The sequence below is a fragment of the Mercenaria mercenaria genome, chromosome 1, assembly GCF_021730395.1.
Source record: "Mercenaria mercenaria strain notata chromosome 1, MADL_Memer_1, whole genome shotgun sequence".
NCBI classification, from domain to species: domain Eukaryota; kingdom Metazoa; phylum Mollusca; class Bivalvia; order Venerida; family Veneridae; genus Mercenaria; species Mercenaria mercenaria.
Window position 1 is genome coordinate 108,227,815 of NC_069361.1, and position 16,447 is coordinate 108,244,261.

Consider the following 16,447-nt stretch of genomic DNA (forward strand, 5'->3'; position numbering starts at 1 on the left):
GTACAGTCGTGGATCTAGGCCTTTCAGTAAGTGCTTGTGTTACACATTCTACTACCTCTCATAAACAGAACCAATGAAACCGACTTTGTATTCTACACATGCTTCGAAAGGATATTTTCACAGATTTATCACCGTCAGTAAAAAGAAACTTAAAAATTAACATGTAGTAACTTCTGTGCGATATCAATTATCATCCACTCATTCCTAATATTTTGTGGTATAAACTACGACATAACTATTCCCTATAAAATCCAACAGTATCTGTCGCGTTATAAGGCTTTCCTATTACACAAACAACTCCCCCCCCCACCCCCCCCCCCCCCCCCCCCCCCCCCCCCCAAAAAAAAATATATATATATATAAAAATAAATAAATAAAATAAATAAATAAATAAATAAAATGAAATAAGTCATAAAGAAACGAAACAACATTCAACATTCAAGTTGTATTTAAGTTGAAACACTTCAAATAGTTTACAAAAGGAATATTGGGACATTGGGACTACACAACCACAAGTGTACCTTAACGTTTATTTAAAAACAGGTCGCATTAAAATAGATCATATTTGGTCAAGTCGTAAAGGCATTGTAAGATAAAGGTCAGACGACAATGAAAATATCATGTTAAGGAAACTACTATAATATACGTGTATAGAAACAAACCATTTGCTTCAAATCTTTGGTTCGTTACATGCTAACATCCCTCCACAGGACGTCTACGAAACAGGAACACGTTTAAAGAAGCCTACTTTGGAGAAAATTAGAACTTAGATGTAAGGTGTTTCACGAAATTATTTTAAGTAGATTAATCTTAATTATTTGGCTATGCCTAGGACCCTAGCAGGACAAAATGTGATATATGTGTCATAACCTTGAATTATAGATATCATTTTACACGATATAAGTAATATCCCATGAAAGATGTATATCTTAGGAAGAAACTTACTTTGACGATCTTTAGTTAAACAGGCCTCAGGTCATGGTTTTCAACTTGAATTCTGGTTTAAGCATTTGTATACAGTGTCATTTTGTGTTCTAAAATTAATAACATACATGAGATGTTAGGTAATATATCAAGAGTGGCTGTCTGTGGAAATGTCAGATTTTGCCGATTGATGGGCGGAAATCTTTCTTTTTTTTCCTGTTTTTATTTTTTTTAACATTGAAATATTCTCTCTAACTTGTAGCTATACCATTATATATGCATGCAAGTTAATTTGCTAGTTTTCCTACTACAGCGGTGCAAATTCTGTACCAAAATTTATCAAATCTTCACTGATTTACAATATTTATTAAATAAAATAAAATTTTAATATTACTGTAAAATTACCAACAAAAGTTACTTATCGAATATTCTGATTAACTACACTTTTTATATAAACACCCATTTCCAGATGTGATGAAGCACCTTAACGTACCAGTTTTGTACACTTTAAATCATGAGTGAAATAACTCGTTTTAGAATGATAAATACGTGAACAAATGCAACGTGTACAAGCATTTTTTGGGTCCTGAATGATTGGTCATTCTGTATATAAACAGATTCCGATGTAACCAAGAATTCCTGTATCACTGTAAGTCACGCGGGAGTAAAACTGTGCAACAAATAACGTTTGTCCAAATTTGGATATTTAATTATTGTTTTTCTTTAATTATGAGTGTTTTTCTAAATGTCTTGTAATTTTATTAGTTTGTCGTTTCGTATATGTGCGATTGGTAAAAAAAACATAAACAAAAAAAAATTTTCATTTCAGAAGTTACATTAACACTTGCCGCTACGCTATTTTTTTATTATTTTTTTTTTTGAGGGGACAGAGTAAAGAGGTAGCGAGTTTGATTCCCATCCGCGACATACGTTCTTCTTGAATAGATAAGACTGTGCATCTGATTCGTTCTCAACCTCCGAGTTAGGTATATTGGTGTAAAACAGGGATTTTACTTTCAGTTAACTTGCCTGAAAGTCGCCAATGTGAAAAGTAGGAAATACCAAAATTGGATTTACGTTTAATGACCCCGCCCTTGCTTTTATAACCTATCATAAAATATAACTTGGAGAGCCAATGACAATAAACTGTTTATTTCATAAACTAATGCGTTTAACAATAACACATAAATTCATTGATTTACAAAAAAAATTATTAAAAAATATCGAAATAAATGACTAATTATAAAGTAGAGGCTTCTTTCAGCATTTTCAAAATGGCCTGTCTGTGACATCTTTTACACTGATGAAAACTACAACAGATTTTTTACATCTTTATTTAAGGTAGTGTACTGTAGTGGCATTATGCACCGTTCTATGAAGTATTTTCCGTTTACTCGATGACGGCCGAAGGATGCCGAAGTAGCAATCGCACGGAAAATGTCGAATGTCATTACGGGTCCAATTGTTAGTGTTTATCAAGTGGAAAGTCCTTCATGACAGGATGCATGTTAATGTTACGAAAAAAAAACATAAATGCGATAGCGAATAGACCGAAATAATTTAATCAAGTGAATCTTAATGATAAGTTTTTAAATGGAACGGCAGGAGAAATTGAAATTTATAGTATTTCTTTATCCCTCCTAGTCTGGCTACCGACTAGATAATCTTTTTTTTAGAAAAAAAAGAATTCTTTTATATATTCTGACTTCATCAGTCTTGGCTCTGATTATCTAGTCTGGCTACCGACTAGATAATCATTTTTTTTTAGAAAAAATAATTCTTTTATATATTCTGACTTCATCAGTCTTGGCTCTGATTATCTAGTCTGGCTACCGACTAGATAATATTTTTTTTTTAAATAATTCTTTTATATATTCTGACTTCATCAGTCTTGGCTCTGATTATCTATGTTTTGAGAATAAAAGGGACATAATGATACAAAATTTGTATAGCCTCAGGAGTTATCTCCTGTGAACAAAACATAGGGTTTGAACACAGATATGTTTTGAGAATAAAAGGGACATAATGATACAAAATTTGTATAGCCTCAGGAGTTATCTCCTGTGAACAAAACATAGGGTCTGAACACAGACTATATTCCTCCCCACGAAAGAAAATAACTAAACCTTCACTTTAAATGCGTGTGCATAAGAAAAAACACTTTTAGCGGTTTCCACTTAATATAATAATTCTGTATTTCATCTTTAATACGTATATACAAGTGTTAAAAAAACATTATAGTTTGTGTGTGTTTTTTTTTTTGCATAATCATTCGACACCTGTTTATGAACTAAAGCAAATGTTGAAAAGTTTTTTAATCGCGAATTTGTAAGACATGTACCAAAATATATTCATGCAAAAAGCATTTTAACTATGCAACTTATCTTGGAAAATGTAGGTACAAAGTTCGCATTATTGCTTTAAAAATACTTTTTGCTGACTTCTTTCCAGACTTACGGCCAAGGACACTAAAAATAGCAATGTGACCGAAGAATAACCATAAACTTCAGTTCAATAGCTTATATTTCATTTCTTAAACAAGATACAAAAGTTGTTCCCGTCCGCTCAGATCTGGAGCATTGTGACGTAAGGTGCTATTTTTTGACTTGAACTTTGATAAATTTTCAAAATTAAGAAAATAGAATGATGGATAAAAGGGGGAAAAGAGGGGGAACTTGAGTAAGAACATGCTGGGGAGCGGTTAGTTATTTGTAATTTACACTTAAGTCACATTTACTTCTTAACAACAAAACAGCTAATGTAGATGTGTGAAGAATTCTGCAAGATTTGACAGACAATATAGGGATTTACAGTTAAACGTTATAACTTGTAAACATTTTTTGCCAAATTTCTATATACTTGTTTCGAACTTCTGAAGATAATTCATCTTTTGACAGATGTAAGGTGATTTGTGCGAATTTTCATAGATTACTACTCAGAATATATACAGAAGATACTTGTTCAGAATTGTAGGAGAAACTATCAGGGGAGGTCACTGCGCTTGGTCACTTAATTTTCTCTCACGGAGACGCAGACAAACATTTTACTTGAACCATAACTCACTTTGCTTCCATGAATTGCAAACGCTAGGGAGCATTTTTGTGTTAAATTGTTCACAGACTTATAGTAAAAACTGAAATTATTTTTAGAGTTTATTGAAAAATTTAAAAATCTGTCGCATATCTATAGAACTTCCTTTGATTGACAACTGTATGCTACAAATCCATGTTTTGCTGATGCCATGCTTTGTAAATGGATTTGCTCGAATATATCATATGAGCCGTGCCATGGGAAAACCAACATAGTGGCTTTGCGACCAGCATGGATCCAGACCAGCCTGCGCATTCGCGCAGTCTGGTCAGGATCCATGCTGTTCGCTAACAGTTTCTCCAATTCCAATAGGCTTTAAAAGCGAACAGCATGGAGCCTGACCAGACTGCGCGGATGCGCAGGCTGGTCTGGATCCATGCTGGTCGCAAACCCACTATGTTGGTTTTCCCATGGCACGGCTCATATGAATTTATTCATATTTTCCTCTTCAATAAGTGGATCAAGTCTAATTGTATATTTCAACGGCTACCCCAATATGTTTTATTTTTGGAACTGATATTCGTCCAAATTTATTACATGTTTTCAGTGAATTATTAGAATATTAGCGTGAAATATAGTTGGTATTTTCACCGAGGAAAAATGTCAAATATTATATATTATCTGGAAAGAAACAATAAACTTGGACAATTTTGTCAATACAAACATAAAAGAAAGACATGTTATTTAGCATGTAAGTTCAAAATTTTCATTACTCATGAACGACATAGTTTACGAAAGATTGCATCCTATATTTTTACACAAACAAATGACTAAACACGTATCTTATGAAAAATATCAAATTTATGAGTATTCGAGGACATTTTTTTTTTTTTCAAGTGTAATTTGGTTGAAATTAATTAGCTTCGAATAGAAGTCTAACATTACAACTAAGCTACCAGTAAATGTTTTCTCTTGTAATGTGTAAAAAGAATACTAGGAAAAAACTCTATAAAAAGAATACCTAGTGAAGGTTTTAATATTAATTATATGTAACACGTGATTTTAAGCTATATCATGAGTGAAGCCCATGTTGTACCTTATTTTGATTTATAAGCGATCTTCATGTTGTCGACTACAAATAAAATGTAAACATTCATCTAGAAGATTTATATCTCCCCTTGCTCGTAAATAAGAACAAAATAAAATTTATTTATAATTCTTACTGACCGAAATAATCCCTAAAGATAACTGGATTTATATAATTTATTAGGGGAAGGAGAGCAGTTTCGAAAATCGGTCCTGTCGATTTTTTAAATACTCAATGCCCTTATTCAGTGTGCATTAAAATTATTTCAATCACTGAAGGTAAATTATAATATTCGCTTGAAAGAACAGATAAAATTATTTTGCCGCATGTCATCATGATTTTTTTTTTTGGGAGGCAGATTCGAACGAACCATTTCCTTTTTCCTGCAACAAATCGGCAGTAAGTGTCCTTGGACCGCTTTTTCATCTAAAATATTTGTGGGGGATACACTTTGCATGGTTTGGCACCATTAAGATTTCTTTACATGAGAACGTGCATAAATTGTAAATAAGGAAACATGTCGAAATTGCTATGTATCTATCCTTTAGCCTGCGAAATTTCTAAAGTGGACTGTTCCATCATTCAATTTGGGCAGTACCACTTATAACGGGTATTATTATTCAAACGGGTGTTCACTGAAACTTTACTGACTGTAGACCATGATCAGCCTGCACGGATCTTGGTCTGCACTGGTCGCAAAGGCAGAATCAATTGCCTAAAAGTTGAAAGGATCTGGGTATAGGTTTAAATGCCTATTTATTCTAGAGATCAGACCACAACGGTCTAAATAAATACTGCCATCGTGACGCACGCATTATTGTCACTTTACAAAATCACTTGAACTGCAAGTGCTGCAACATTTTTTCAGTTAAAATTGAATACAAATGGAAATCTTTCTGTGTCCGGGACGTGCCACTTATACAGCATTTATTAGTTAATAGAAAGTAATCCGGAATTATGCTGACATCCTACAATAAACGATAATTACTTAACGCATGAACATTTTTAAATTAAAAAACAAAACAACAACCGTAAACTGTTTTAAATGAAAATATAAACTACTGTCTTTACACCATTGTATTCGATACTTAATGACACGCTTAAAAGTGAAAATAATTTGATTCTTTTCTTCTATCATCTATTCACCGGTAATGTATATTAACGAACGTATTCAATTATTCAAATATCTATAACATGTACAACGAACTTTGACGCACTAATTCACGAATGACTCTATGCATTGAATCATGGGAGTACAGTATTTCTCCCCATCCCCGCCCTACCACCATCACACACACACACACACACTGTGAAATTACCAGTCAACCCATCTCATATTTCAAGAAATATATGCTCATAAAGTATGGTAATGTGTGCTTTGAAATACAAAACAACAAAAACTATTGTCTCCTTTTTATTAAAATAAAACAAAACAAAACAAAAGTAATGATAAATGATTTAGATTATTGATTAGAAGTTCATGGTTAAGTAAACAATATAGAGAGAGGTAGCCCTAAAAACACAAGTGACCAATGTGCAAAATCAAAGTGTGCAAAAAATATATCCGCAACAAATATTTGTCAGAATACTTTCTACTAAAAAAAAAATCAAGATTGATTCTTCTTTATGTTTAATATGACAGTAAAAAGAGTTGTAACATTTGAACCATCACAATATATGTTTAAAACTTTCTTTTTGCCAAAACAGCGGAATAATAAAGTATTGATACGGCTGTCATATTGGAATAAAATGGCAAAGGTACAGTGTTATTGTTCATTTTGTTTATAAATAAGAGTCGATCCAGATAATGTTTCATCCAAAATGTAGTTAGAAACGGACAGCCGAAGAGAATGGACTGCTGCCCACATGTGCACTGAACGAGTAATTGAGATATTTGTTTAGATGCCTGGTAATACACTGCTTATTGTTATTTATTAACTCAACTAGTTTTTGTTCGGCTGTACATGAATATGCCCGAAATCTTCAAATTTAGTGCAAGAAGACTTACAGGACAGACACTTTCTCAATATTAACGTTATCTGATATACTAAATGATACTATTTTTGTTTCTTTTAATACACGACACATAGCTATAGGCGGAAGCTGGAAACTAAGAAAGCCTTGACTTCAATATGAATTTGATTTGTACACTTAGAACTGGTCTAAATCTCACAATTAGTGACAGTGTCGAAGACAACCTTAGAGAAAACTATTTAAATATTAGTCCTATTAAACTGAAGTGCAGTGAAAACTACATTTGATATTTTTCATTGTTAAATCATCAAATACATTTTTTTACTTATAATCTCAGTAATACACCCGCAAGCATGAAATAAAAATGATATAAAAAGTGAAAGCACGTTTTGTTGCTAAAACGTATCATGAAATGATACATGCGCAAGACTTTAGTAAGCGAGTCGTTTCCTATAAAAGTATATCCAAATTAGAATGAGAGACTAAATACATGAACCATGCTTTTCAATCCGTGCTGATCGTTATCCGTAAATTCTCTGACAATGAGGGATGATTTTCCCACAGCCACTCTGGAAGGCTTGCTAACTGTAGATGCCGGCGGAAATATGTTTTCTACCATCATGTTCCCATGTTGGTCTAATATAAATACGCGCTTTTCCTTCTCTATTGCAGCGTAAACCAAACCACGTCTGCTGTCAACGCTGCAGACGAGATTTTGCGTGGGTACGGTCCATATGATGTCACCACTTCTACTCATGGAGGCGACACCAGCTTCTGTACCAATGAGGAGTTTTCGGCTGTCAGGGGCAGTGCAAATTGAGTTCATGTTCTTTAAGAAAGGGTCATCATTACTTCCACAGATAGTTTTTACCTGGATGAAACGTAAAATCGTAATATAAAATATCTCTGAAAATTATTTTCAACTTGAGGAAAACTCTTGCGTAAATATGCATAAAATTTTCGTAACGAAAACTTTCTCGCGGTTAAGTTAAAGGAGAATTCAGAAGGAAGTCATAGCCTTTGGACCATTATTAATCATGGCATCGTCGAATCATTACTAAACTGTTAATGTTTGATTACGCGCGGCATCGACGAATCGTCATCAAACTGTTAATGACACGATCATTGACGAATTTCTATTGTTGATTATTTCTAAAATCCTAACAACACACTAGCTGTGTTATAAACATTTGCATTGGCAGAAATGGTGCCACGGTTTTGAGACATATGTTGGTTTCTCAGCAACTTTAGAACAGAATACTTCAAAATTCCACTCGCACCTTTTGCACCATGAACTGACCTCACAGAGCATGCCCTGTCATTCTTTCTTAAAGTTTAACGAAACTATGACATTTTGTTTTACTGAGTAATGTTAGTTAAACGTATGAATGTAAGCAGAGTTGCTGGAATGCTTTCAAATTGTACACAGAGTCGGTATTTATAACATAGAACTAGATCTACATTTCTTAACTGAAACTTCTCAACAAACCGCTGAACTGAATGCTTTCCTTTCAACTCATGAATAATAAAAAAGCTCATATTATATTTATATATATACCTTTGCCGGTGTAAGCGTTATTTCCTCTATGAGGCCAGACATTATTTGAAGCTTCTCATACGTCACAACCATGACGTCAATACAATCCTCCCTATTCCACACGTGGGTCAGTGCGAGATGTAGGTGGTACATACAGCGTCCGTAAGGGTCCTCCGTCATGGTGGTCCGCATGTGACATAAACCCGAATACCTAAAGTGAAAAAAGTGTAAAAACTATTATGTCAAAATATTTACAAATGCAGCGCAGTTAGGTGGAAGGCTTCCATCGTGTGTACTACAGAGCATGAAGTCAATTGGATAATATACTGATTTTTAAAATTTGCGACAACCAGTACTGAAGACGAAGTTTTTACTTCCGGTATATATTAAAAAGTCGAACAACGGTCGATGCGGGTCGTTAGGCCTGATTTGTCATTTCTTATCAACTATCGTTTACTTCAAAATTCGAAATAATTATGTAACATGTTTAACTGGATACGAGATTACTTACGCTCGATCCGTCTCGATTCTGTAAAGAAGCTGAAGGCGTGGATGTGTAGATACCAAAGATACGCCACAGCTGTTGTCGAGCACGAGAATGTTGCTCGATTCGTCACGTGTGTAACATAACTTGATTGGCGCGCGCAACGCCATACTTTGAAGGAACTGGTACCGTAGAGAAAACTTTTGAACAGCCCTTTCCGTTATAGTTATGATGTTGTTTGCAAGGACCACGATATCTTCACAGGGAAGTTCAAATATAGACTGCTGACTTATGCCTTTCAGGGTTAGAGACCTAATATTAAATACTTTGGATGTTTCGCCTGTCGTAAGCCCGCCAGCCGTCAATTTAGGCAAAATTGTAGGATTTCTTTCTTGAAGTTTCTGCTGTACTGAAGAAGGCTGGCGTGGACTCCCGGAAGAACCAATGGGTTGAGTGTGCACTGAGACGGTTCTATAACTTGACCTTGACTTTGGAAAACTCGTATTTGCGTCATTGGAACGCGGGGATACTTGTGTACGAATTCTATCACTGAACGTGGCCTTTTTATCCTTTTCTCTGAAACTTCGAATTCGTCTAGACTTAAAGGAATTTCCGCTTGGGATTCTTCTCACCGTTATTGGGTTGAGCGGTGTCCATTGTGCGCTTTCGTTGAGTACCACGACAGGGTCCAGGTTTAAATTCACCAGTTCCATGACATGTTCGTCCGCCTGTACATTTACACAAAATGGCCTTTTCTCAACAGCAGTTAGAACAGCTTGGAAATGTTCCACTTGATCTTGCAGGGGCCTCCATAGCCTTAACATATCGTTTTGTCCCTCTTGTGTCTTTATGTTGACAGATTTCAGCTTATCATCAACTAGTTTCTTCGTCTGAGTGATCAATGCTTGGGTAGTTTTCAGATGTTCTTTGTCCGCCGGCTTTATTTTCGTCGCGTTTTCGATTTGCACTTTCGTCTCTTGTATTTTCTTCTTCATCTGCTTGTGAAAACGGTCTAAAAGATGTTCAACTTCCCAGACTTTCTGCAAAAGGTCATCCGTATGTGCGGCTGCAACTTTGGAGTTTGCGATCCTAATGGCATGTTCTTCCTGTAGTCTGAGTTGACCTAGCAGGTCACCGATGTGTTTTTTGACTTCACTTGCAGCGTCACGAGTATTTCGTGCGTAACACGGGGCAACCGTGTGTTTTGCAATGATACAATCCGGACAAAACAGATCGCGGTGATGAAAACAGTAATACTCTTTAAACTTATCCTCGTGTACCTGGAATAAAGGCGATGTTCGCATCAAAAATCATTTAAAATACATTGTATACACACTGTTACATGTTTATACATAATCATAACAAAACATTCAATGAGGCAAAACTGCGGAACTTTCCTATTTTGTATAAATGCGAACTATTTACAAACTTGTGTTATTTTTCTAAGAAAAGAGGAAATGCATTTTTTTTCAGATTTACCTCGCATACATGTGAATCCTGGAATCTGGCCAGCGTCTGCAACTGTATGACACAGAATGCGTCAACCGGGAACCAGTCCGCCCAGTCCTCTGTCTCTGTGTTCGGAATGTGGTGAGTCGCTCGACACTCTGGACAATCGAAGGTAGCATTTTTGTCTTCCCGCTGTTAAAATATATCAAGTGTGTTTTCGCCTCAAATACAGAAAGATAGACAATGTTTTGTACTTCTGACTGATCAAAGAAATAGTAAGGTTAATGTTATGTGTATGGACAGTGTAATGTTTGAATATTGATACGGTAGTGGTGTCAAGTCTTGCAAAAGTAACACCATGAAGCAAAACTGTAACAAATTAATCCTTACCCTGCTGAATTTCTATGATGAACTTGTCCATCTTTCAATTTGGACGGTACCATAACTGTCTAAAGGGGTGCTTATCAAAAAGATACTGACTGAATGGCGAACAGTGCAGATCTTGACCAGACTGCATGGATGTGTAGGCTGATCAAGATCTACACTGGTCGCAAAGGTAGAAGCAATCGTGTTCAGCAAGGTAAGGGCTGATACGATCATTATATGTACTGAATTCTTTCGAATAAAATTCTGATGAAATGTATTGCATATTTTTAAAGTGTTTACAATTTACAACATTTGTTTCTGTATTTTCACTTGATTTCCGGTAGTATTTAGTATTTATTAGCAATAGTTAGGTATAATCTGATGAGAAAAATGCAAATGGATAGTGAATTAAACAATAGGTCTCCTGAACACTGCTTTGGGGGACAGTTTCACCTTCGATCTGACTGAGACGCTAGAAATTAAAACAACAGTAATAATTAGGTCGGCATTTTTTCGGGTACTGCAGGTTTTGTGCAACTCTTACAGTTTAAATGTCATATCAAATATATAAGTTGATGCAGTAAAGATACTCTTTTTTTCCTCCCATGCAAGAGTAACTTGCGGTTGTTTGGGAAAGGTTTTGCTATTTCTGTCGCAAGTTCCAAATGTAAACGAATTGCGTTTTCAATTGTATGAATGATTATAAACAAAAAAAAGTATTATGAATCTGGATTTAATTCAATTTTATGGTATGATTTTTTTTAAATAGAAACAATATCCATAATAAATGATATATCCTCTATAATATTACATGATTTAAGTAAAAACAAGAGCATATTATCTTTCAGTGGTAAATGTTGCGTAAAAAGGTTACAGAAACACTGAATCTCTGATGGGTTTTGCGACATTATCTGCACGTTTGTTTGTTCATGGGAATTAGAAGTGTTCTTAAATCAAATAAAAATCTGTCAGTTGATACTTTCCAGACTGATAAAACAGTATAGTTAGTTTCTTAATATAATCTTGAAATATCATTCAGACATTACCTTCAGTGCTGACTTAATGAGTCCTTTTAAACAATCCTTACAGAGCGTATGTTCGCATGGCAACCGTCGTGGTTCCCTTAGCTTCCCAAGGTGAATTGGGCACTTGAAATGCTCTGATACTTGTTCAAAACTCCGCGATGTCTTGGACATGTTTATTTAAATTCCTCTGACTTTTTCCCTTATAAATTTTGCTACTTCTTTGATTGTAGAAATATGTTGTTAACTAACGTCTCCATTGTCACAAAGCTATATTTGTTATTTTCTTTAAGCATACTTTTAGTGTGATCACAAATTTTAATTGCCGCGTAACAACCCCAATTAAATAGGCATTTCTTTTGTTTGTCTTTCTTTTAAATATCAATACATGTAAACTATGTTAAAACTTTGCTTCTTTCAGCAGTCTTTAGTATTATCTTCTTTTTTTATTCTAAACAATTGACGGTATGACATTTTAGTTTAAACCACTTATGTTTACATATTTCATGTTTAAAATAAAAGCCCCGAGACGGGTAAAGTTACCCATTGAAAACTTTAATATTGTAACAGATACAATTTAACCATTGTCTCCTGTAATTAGTTTGGTATTTTCACTGCATACATGATAATAGATCGACAAAAGCATTCAGTCGCAAATATTAACTTTTGTCTATGCTCCTTTTAACAGATTTCTTTTCAACGTAGCTATCGCTAACCAATTATTAACAGAAAATCTTCGTCTAAACACCTAAAAGAACAACTGGCGAATAACTTATTTGACTTACTCACCCGGGATACGTTATGTCAATAGCATATAAATAACCGAGCTTACAGTCATTTTTTATTATTATGTTTTTCGTTTTCTGTCATTTTTTAATGATATACAATAGTAATTTTTTTTTTTTAATATTTTTGTCTATATCGCCCCCTCAGAATGAAATTATTGTAACTGTCTATGAATAAAAATGCAGATACAAGTTGAAGCGAAGTAACATTTTAAATATAAGGTATTCTTGGGAATGAATAAGAACGAATTAAATTGCAAAACTATATTTCATCATAATATAATTTAGTTTAGTTTAATTTTATTTTATTGCTATTTGGAGTACACATACACTATAAGTGGAACAAAACAGGCAGTAGGAACGAAGAACAAGTTCTGACAACATTTACGCAAGATAAACAAAAAAGAAAAAGAAGAAAGAAAAAATATAAAGGGTCACTAGATAAGATATATATGAAGGGTATTATTTACTTGTTATTAGAAATTTCAAAAGAAATAAAAAAAAAACGAAAAAAAAATTCAACAATAGCAAAAAGCCACAACACGTTTTATTTGTTTTGTTCTGTTTGGTACCAGTTTGTCTGCCTGCAAATGGTCTGTCACGAGATTTTAAGAATGCATATAGGCGAAGGATCTACTAACTTAAAGGTATTCACATGTTCAAAGATAAAATATAAGACCGTTGATATTAATCAAACCTCCATTCGGTATGTTTTATAATGTATTATAATTCATTGTATATGAAAAACTTTCTTCCACTGTTAAATTTTCTTTACAAAAATAAGCGTATTTGTACTAAAACGCTAATACGCATGCGTACAATTTACATTCTCCGTCAGCTTCCGTGTGATTTATTACGTCCATCAACGGTGATTAGTATGAAACTGAAAAATTGCCGAACGTCATCCTTTATTCTGCTTACTTTCTTCAATGATTTTCAACTTAGTCAAAAACCAAAGAAAACACGTGCACAGTACTTTTCCAGTCTTCCTCGCTAAACTCTCGTACAATCATCTGTTTCTTCTCAATAGACACTCTGTTTGGTCGTACAATATCACATCCTAGAGGGATGATATTCTCGCATAAATTGTTTCCCGCTTCGTCTAGGACCATCAATTTCCGCTCATTCTCAATGCAGACGTATACAAGTCCTTTGTCACAGCAGACGCTTGCTGCAAACCGTACAACAGGACGCGTCCAGACGATTTCCCCCGTCTTCCTGACACAGACTACCGCTGATTCCCCGCCAATTATTAGACGCTTGCCATCAGAAGTTGCTGCAAGCGCGTTCGGACTTCGGACAACCGAATGCTTGTCACTTCCGATCAAAGTTCTTGTTCGTAACGGTACAAGTTTGGTTACTCCTTTTGAAGTGAAGTTACTGAACGGATTTTTATCGTATGATACTTTCAGAATATCTATACAGTCTGCTCGCAAATCTGTTGTGTGTGAAAGCGCGAAATACTCATGAAACTTGGTTCTTCCAAAGCGATCCTCTAGCATTTGAGTGCGCATGTGGCAAATTTGAGAATAAGGTTTCTCTGTCTCGATCCGGTACAGTACGGTCAATGCCGGATCTGTGCTCACTATAGAGATAAAACGAGTGTTATGGTTGACTGCAATGTTAGCTGTATCCTTCATAGCGCACAGTCTCCATGGGCAGCGAATGTGAATACTCTCTATGTATCTATAATCAATTGTAAATCTTTGAATTGCTGTTTCTGTTAGAGTTATAAGATGATTATTCACAAGAACGATATCACCGCATGGAAGCTCGAAGTTTGATATTTCCATAACATCTTGAAGTTGTGCGACATTGTCTTTACTGTTCTTTCCAGAATCTTTGGATATGAGTTCTCCTGTTCCAACTTTAGGCAAGATGTTTGAATGACTTTGTGATCTTGCATTTTGAGCGAGCCTTGTGGGTGATTGGTGTCTTATCATCATAGCCCTTGGTGTTATTTCATCGTGGGTTACTGGTCGTTTGCCTAAAGAATAAAGTGTCGGCTGGTTAGATTTCACAGGCGATGCCAGAGTTATAGTTCTTTTCACCATCATTGGACTTGGAATGGTTGTCGCTTCAGGAGAACCGATGAATCTGGGAGAATCATGTTCCACTTCTATGACTGGCGTCTTCTGGTCAATTCTGTACAAAGATTTTTCTTTTGAAGGTGTTGACGGGTGGACATTTGTTTCTTTCGCGACTATTAATGGATTCTTATCAAAGGAAATGAAATCTATAAAATCTTCATCCGCTTTAACGTTAACACAGTATGGGCGAGTTTCAATGTCGTCAAGTGCCTTATCAAAGTTCTGGGTTTCGTGCTCTAAAGGAGTCCAGATACTAAGTATTTCATTAACACTGTCTGCTCGTTTAGATTTTGCCGGTCTTATCACATTCTCCACGTGGCATTTCGTCTTGCTGATCAGTGACTGAATAGTGACAAGATGGTCTCGATCTGACTGGGAGATTTTTGTTGTTTCCACAACTTTTTGTTTCGATTCCTTTATTTTTGATTTCATAGTTTTGTAGAACTTCGTCAAAGTTTTCTCTACTTCAGTAATTTTCCTAAGAAGGTCTTCAGAATGGGAAGTGGCGATTTTAGAGTCCATGATCCTTTGCGCGCGTTCTTCTTGCAGCCGAAGCTTTCCGATTAATTCTTTGATTTGCAGACGTACTTCAAGAATGGAATCTTGTAAACTTCCGCACGAGCAAGGTGTTTTAGTGTGTCCTTCAATGACACAGTCTGAACACAAAAGTTCTCTGTGATGGAAACAGAAATATTCCTTGAATTTTTGTATGTGTTTCTCGCAGACAGCAGACTTTTCATATTGAGAGAGTGTATGAAGCTGAATTACACAGAACGCGTCAATCGGAAACCCTCTGGCCCAGTCACGGCTGGCATTCGTCGGTATGTGATGTTTAGTCCTACACACGGGGCACTCGAACATTCCATCTTTTCTCGAGGTTAACGCTGTATTGATACATCCGTTCAGACAGTCGGCACAAAATGTATGTTCACAGGCAAGTCTCCTTGGATCACGTAATTTTCCAAGATGAATTGGACAGTTAAAATGTTCAACAATATTCTTATACTGCCTGTGCTCGGTCGTCATTTTCGTCCGTTCTGTCTCAACTAAAATGCTTGAACTTATTCAACCAGTGTTAATTTACCATAATGACTTATTTTTGTTTATTTAATGAATCAGCTAGATACACAAGATCTGTTTGTACGTGTTTCGGTGTCTATTGTTTTTAAAGAACGAACCGTAAATTGATACTTTTCGTTTCATTTGACAAAACAAAATCGATAAAGGGCAGTAAGCGTATTTCGGTTTAGGTTATTTATTATATTTGTTACTTCCCTTAGTCAAAAATTAATGGTACAATGCACAAGGATACACTTGACTGATATGAAAATGGTTAAAGACGCGGCACAAAATAATTACATTCTTTTGTATTTCCATGATGGTATTTATGCATGCTTTGCATGAAAAAAAGAGAAATAACAAGTATCTGGTTACAAATTGAAAGTGACATATAAAAGGCCAAGACAATGTGTTTAATGTCTGAATATATTATTAAATTAATATAGCGGTATGCACAGTTCTTGATGTATTAAGGTGAGTTTGGACCACGCTTTGTTTCTACAGTGTAAGATAGTTATTATTCTATGTTTATAGAACTATACTGAAACGAGAATGACTGAATAAGTTTGCAGATGAATATGTGAAAACACATTAATTCAGGGATGGCCTAAATTGTCAACCTGTCATTTTGTAGACTAGC

General features: G+C 35.1%; 2 protein-coding genes across 2 annotated transcripts; both read right to left on the minus strand.

Annotated features, from left to right (window-relative positions):
- Positions 1-6,442: 6,442 nt before the first annotated feature.
- Positions 6,443-13,272, minus strand: LOC123527145 (uncharacterized). The gene is made up of 5 exons (XM_045306436.2): positions 11,898-13,272; positions 10,516-10,677; positions 9,064-10,316; positions 8,574-8,763; positions 6,443-7,886 (listed from the first exon to the last, which is right to left on the minus strand). Exons 1-5 carry the CDS (start codon positions 12,045-12,047, stop codon positions 7,485-7,487), a joined length of 2,157 nt encoding a protein of 718 aa, XP_045162371.2. The 5' UTR covers positions 12,048-13,272; the 3' UTR covers positions 6,443-7,484.
- Positions 13,273-13,423: 151 nt separating this feature from the next.
- Positions 13,424-15,871, minus strand: LOC123527136 (uncharacterized). Its single transcript, XM_045306424.2, has one exon. It carries the CDS (start codon positions 15,772-15,774, stop codon positions 13,600-13,602), a length of 2,175 nt encoding a protein of 724 aa, XP_045162359.1. The 5' UTR covers positions 15,775-15,871; the 3' UTR covers positions 13,424-13,599.
- Between the last annotated feature and the right edge of the window lie 576 nt (positions 15,872-16,447).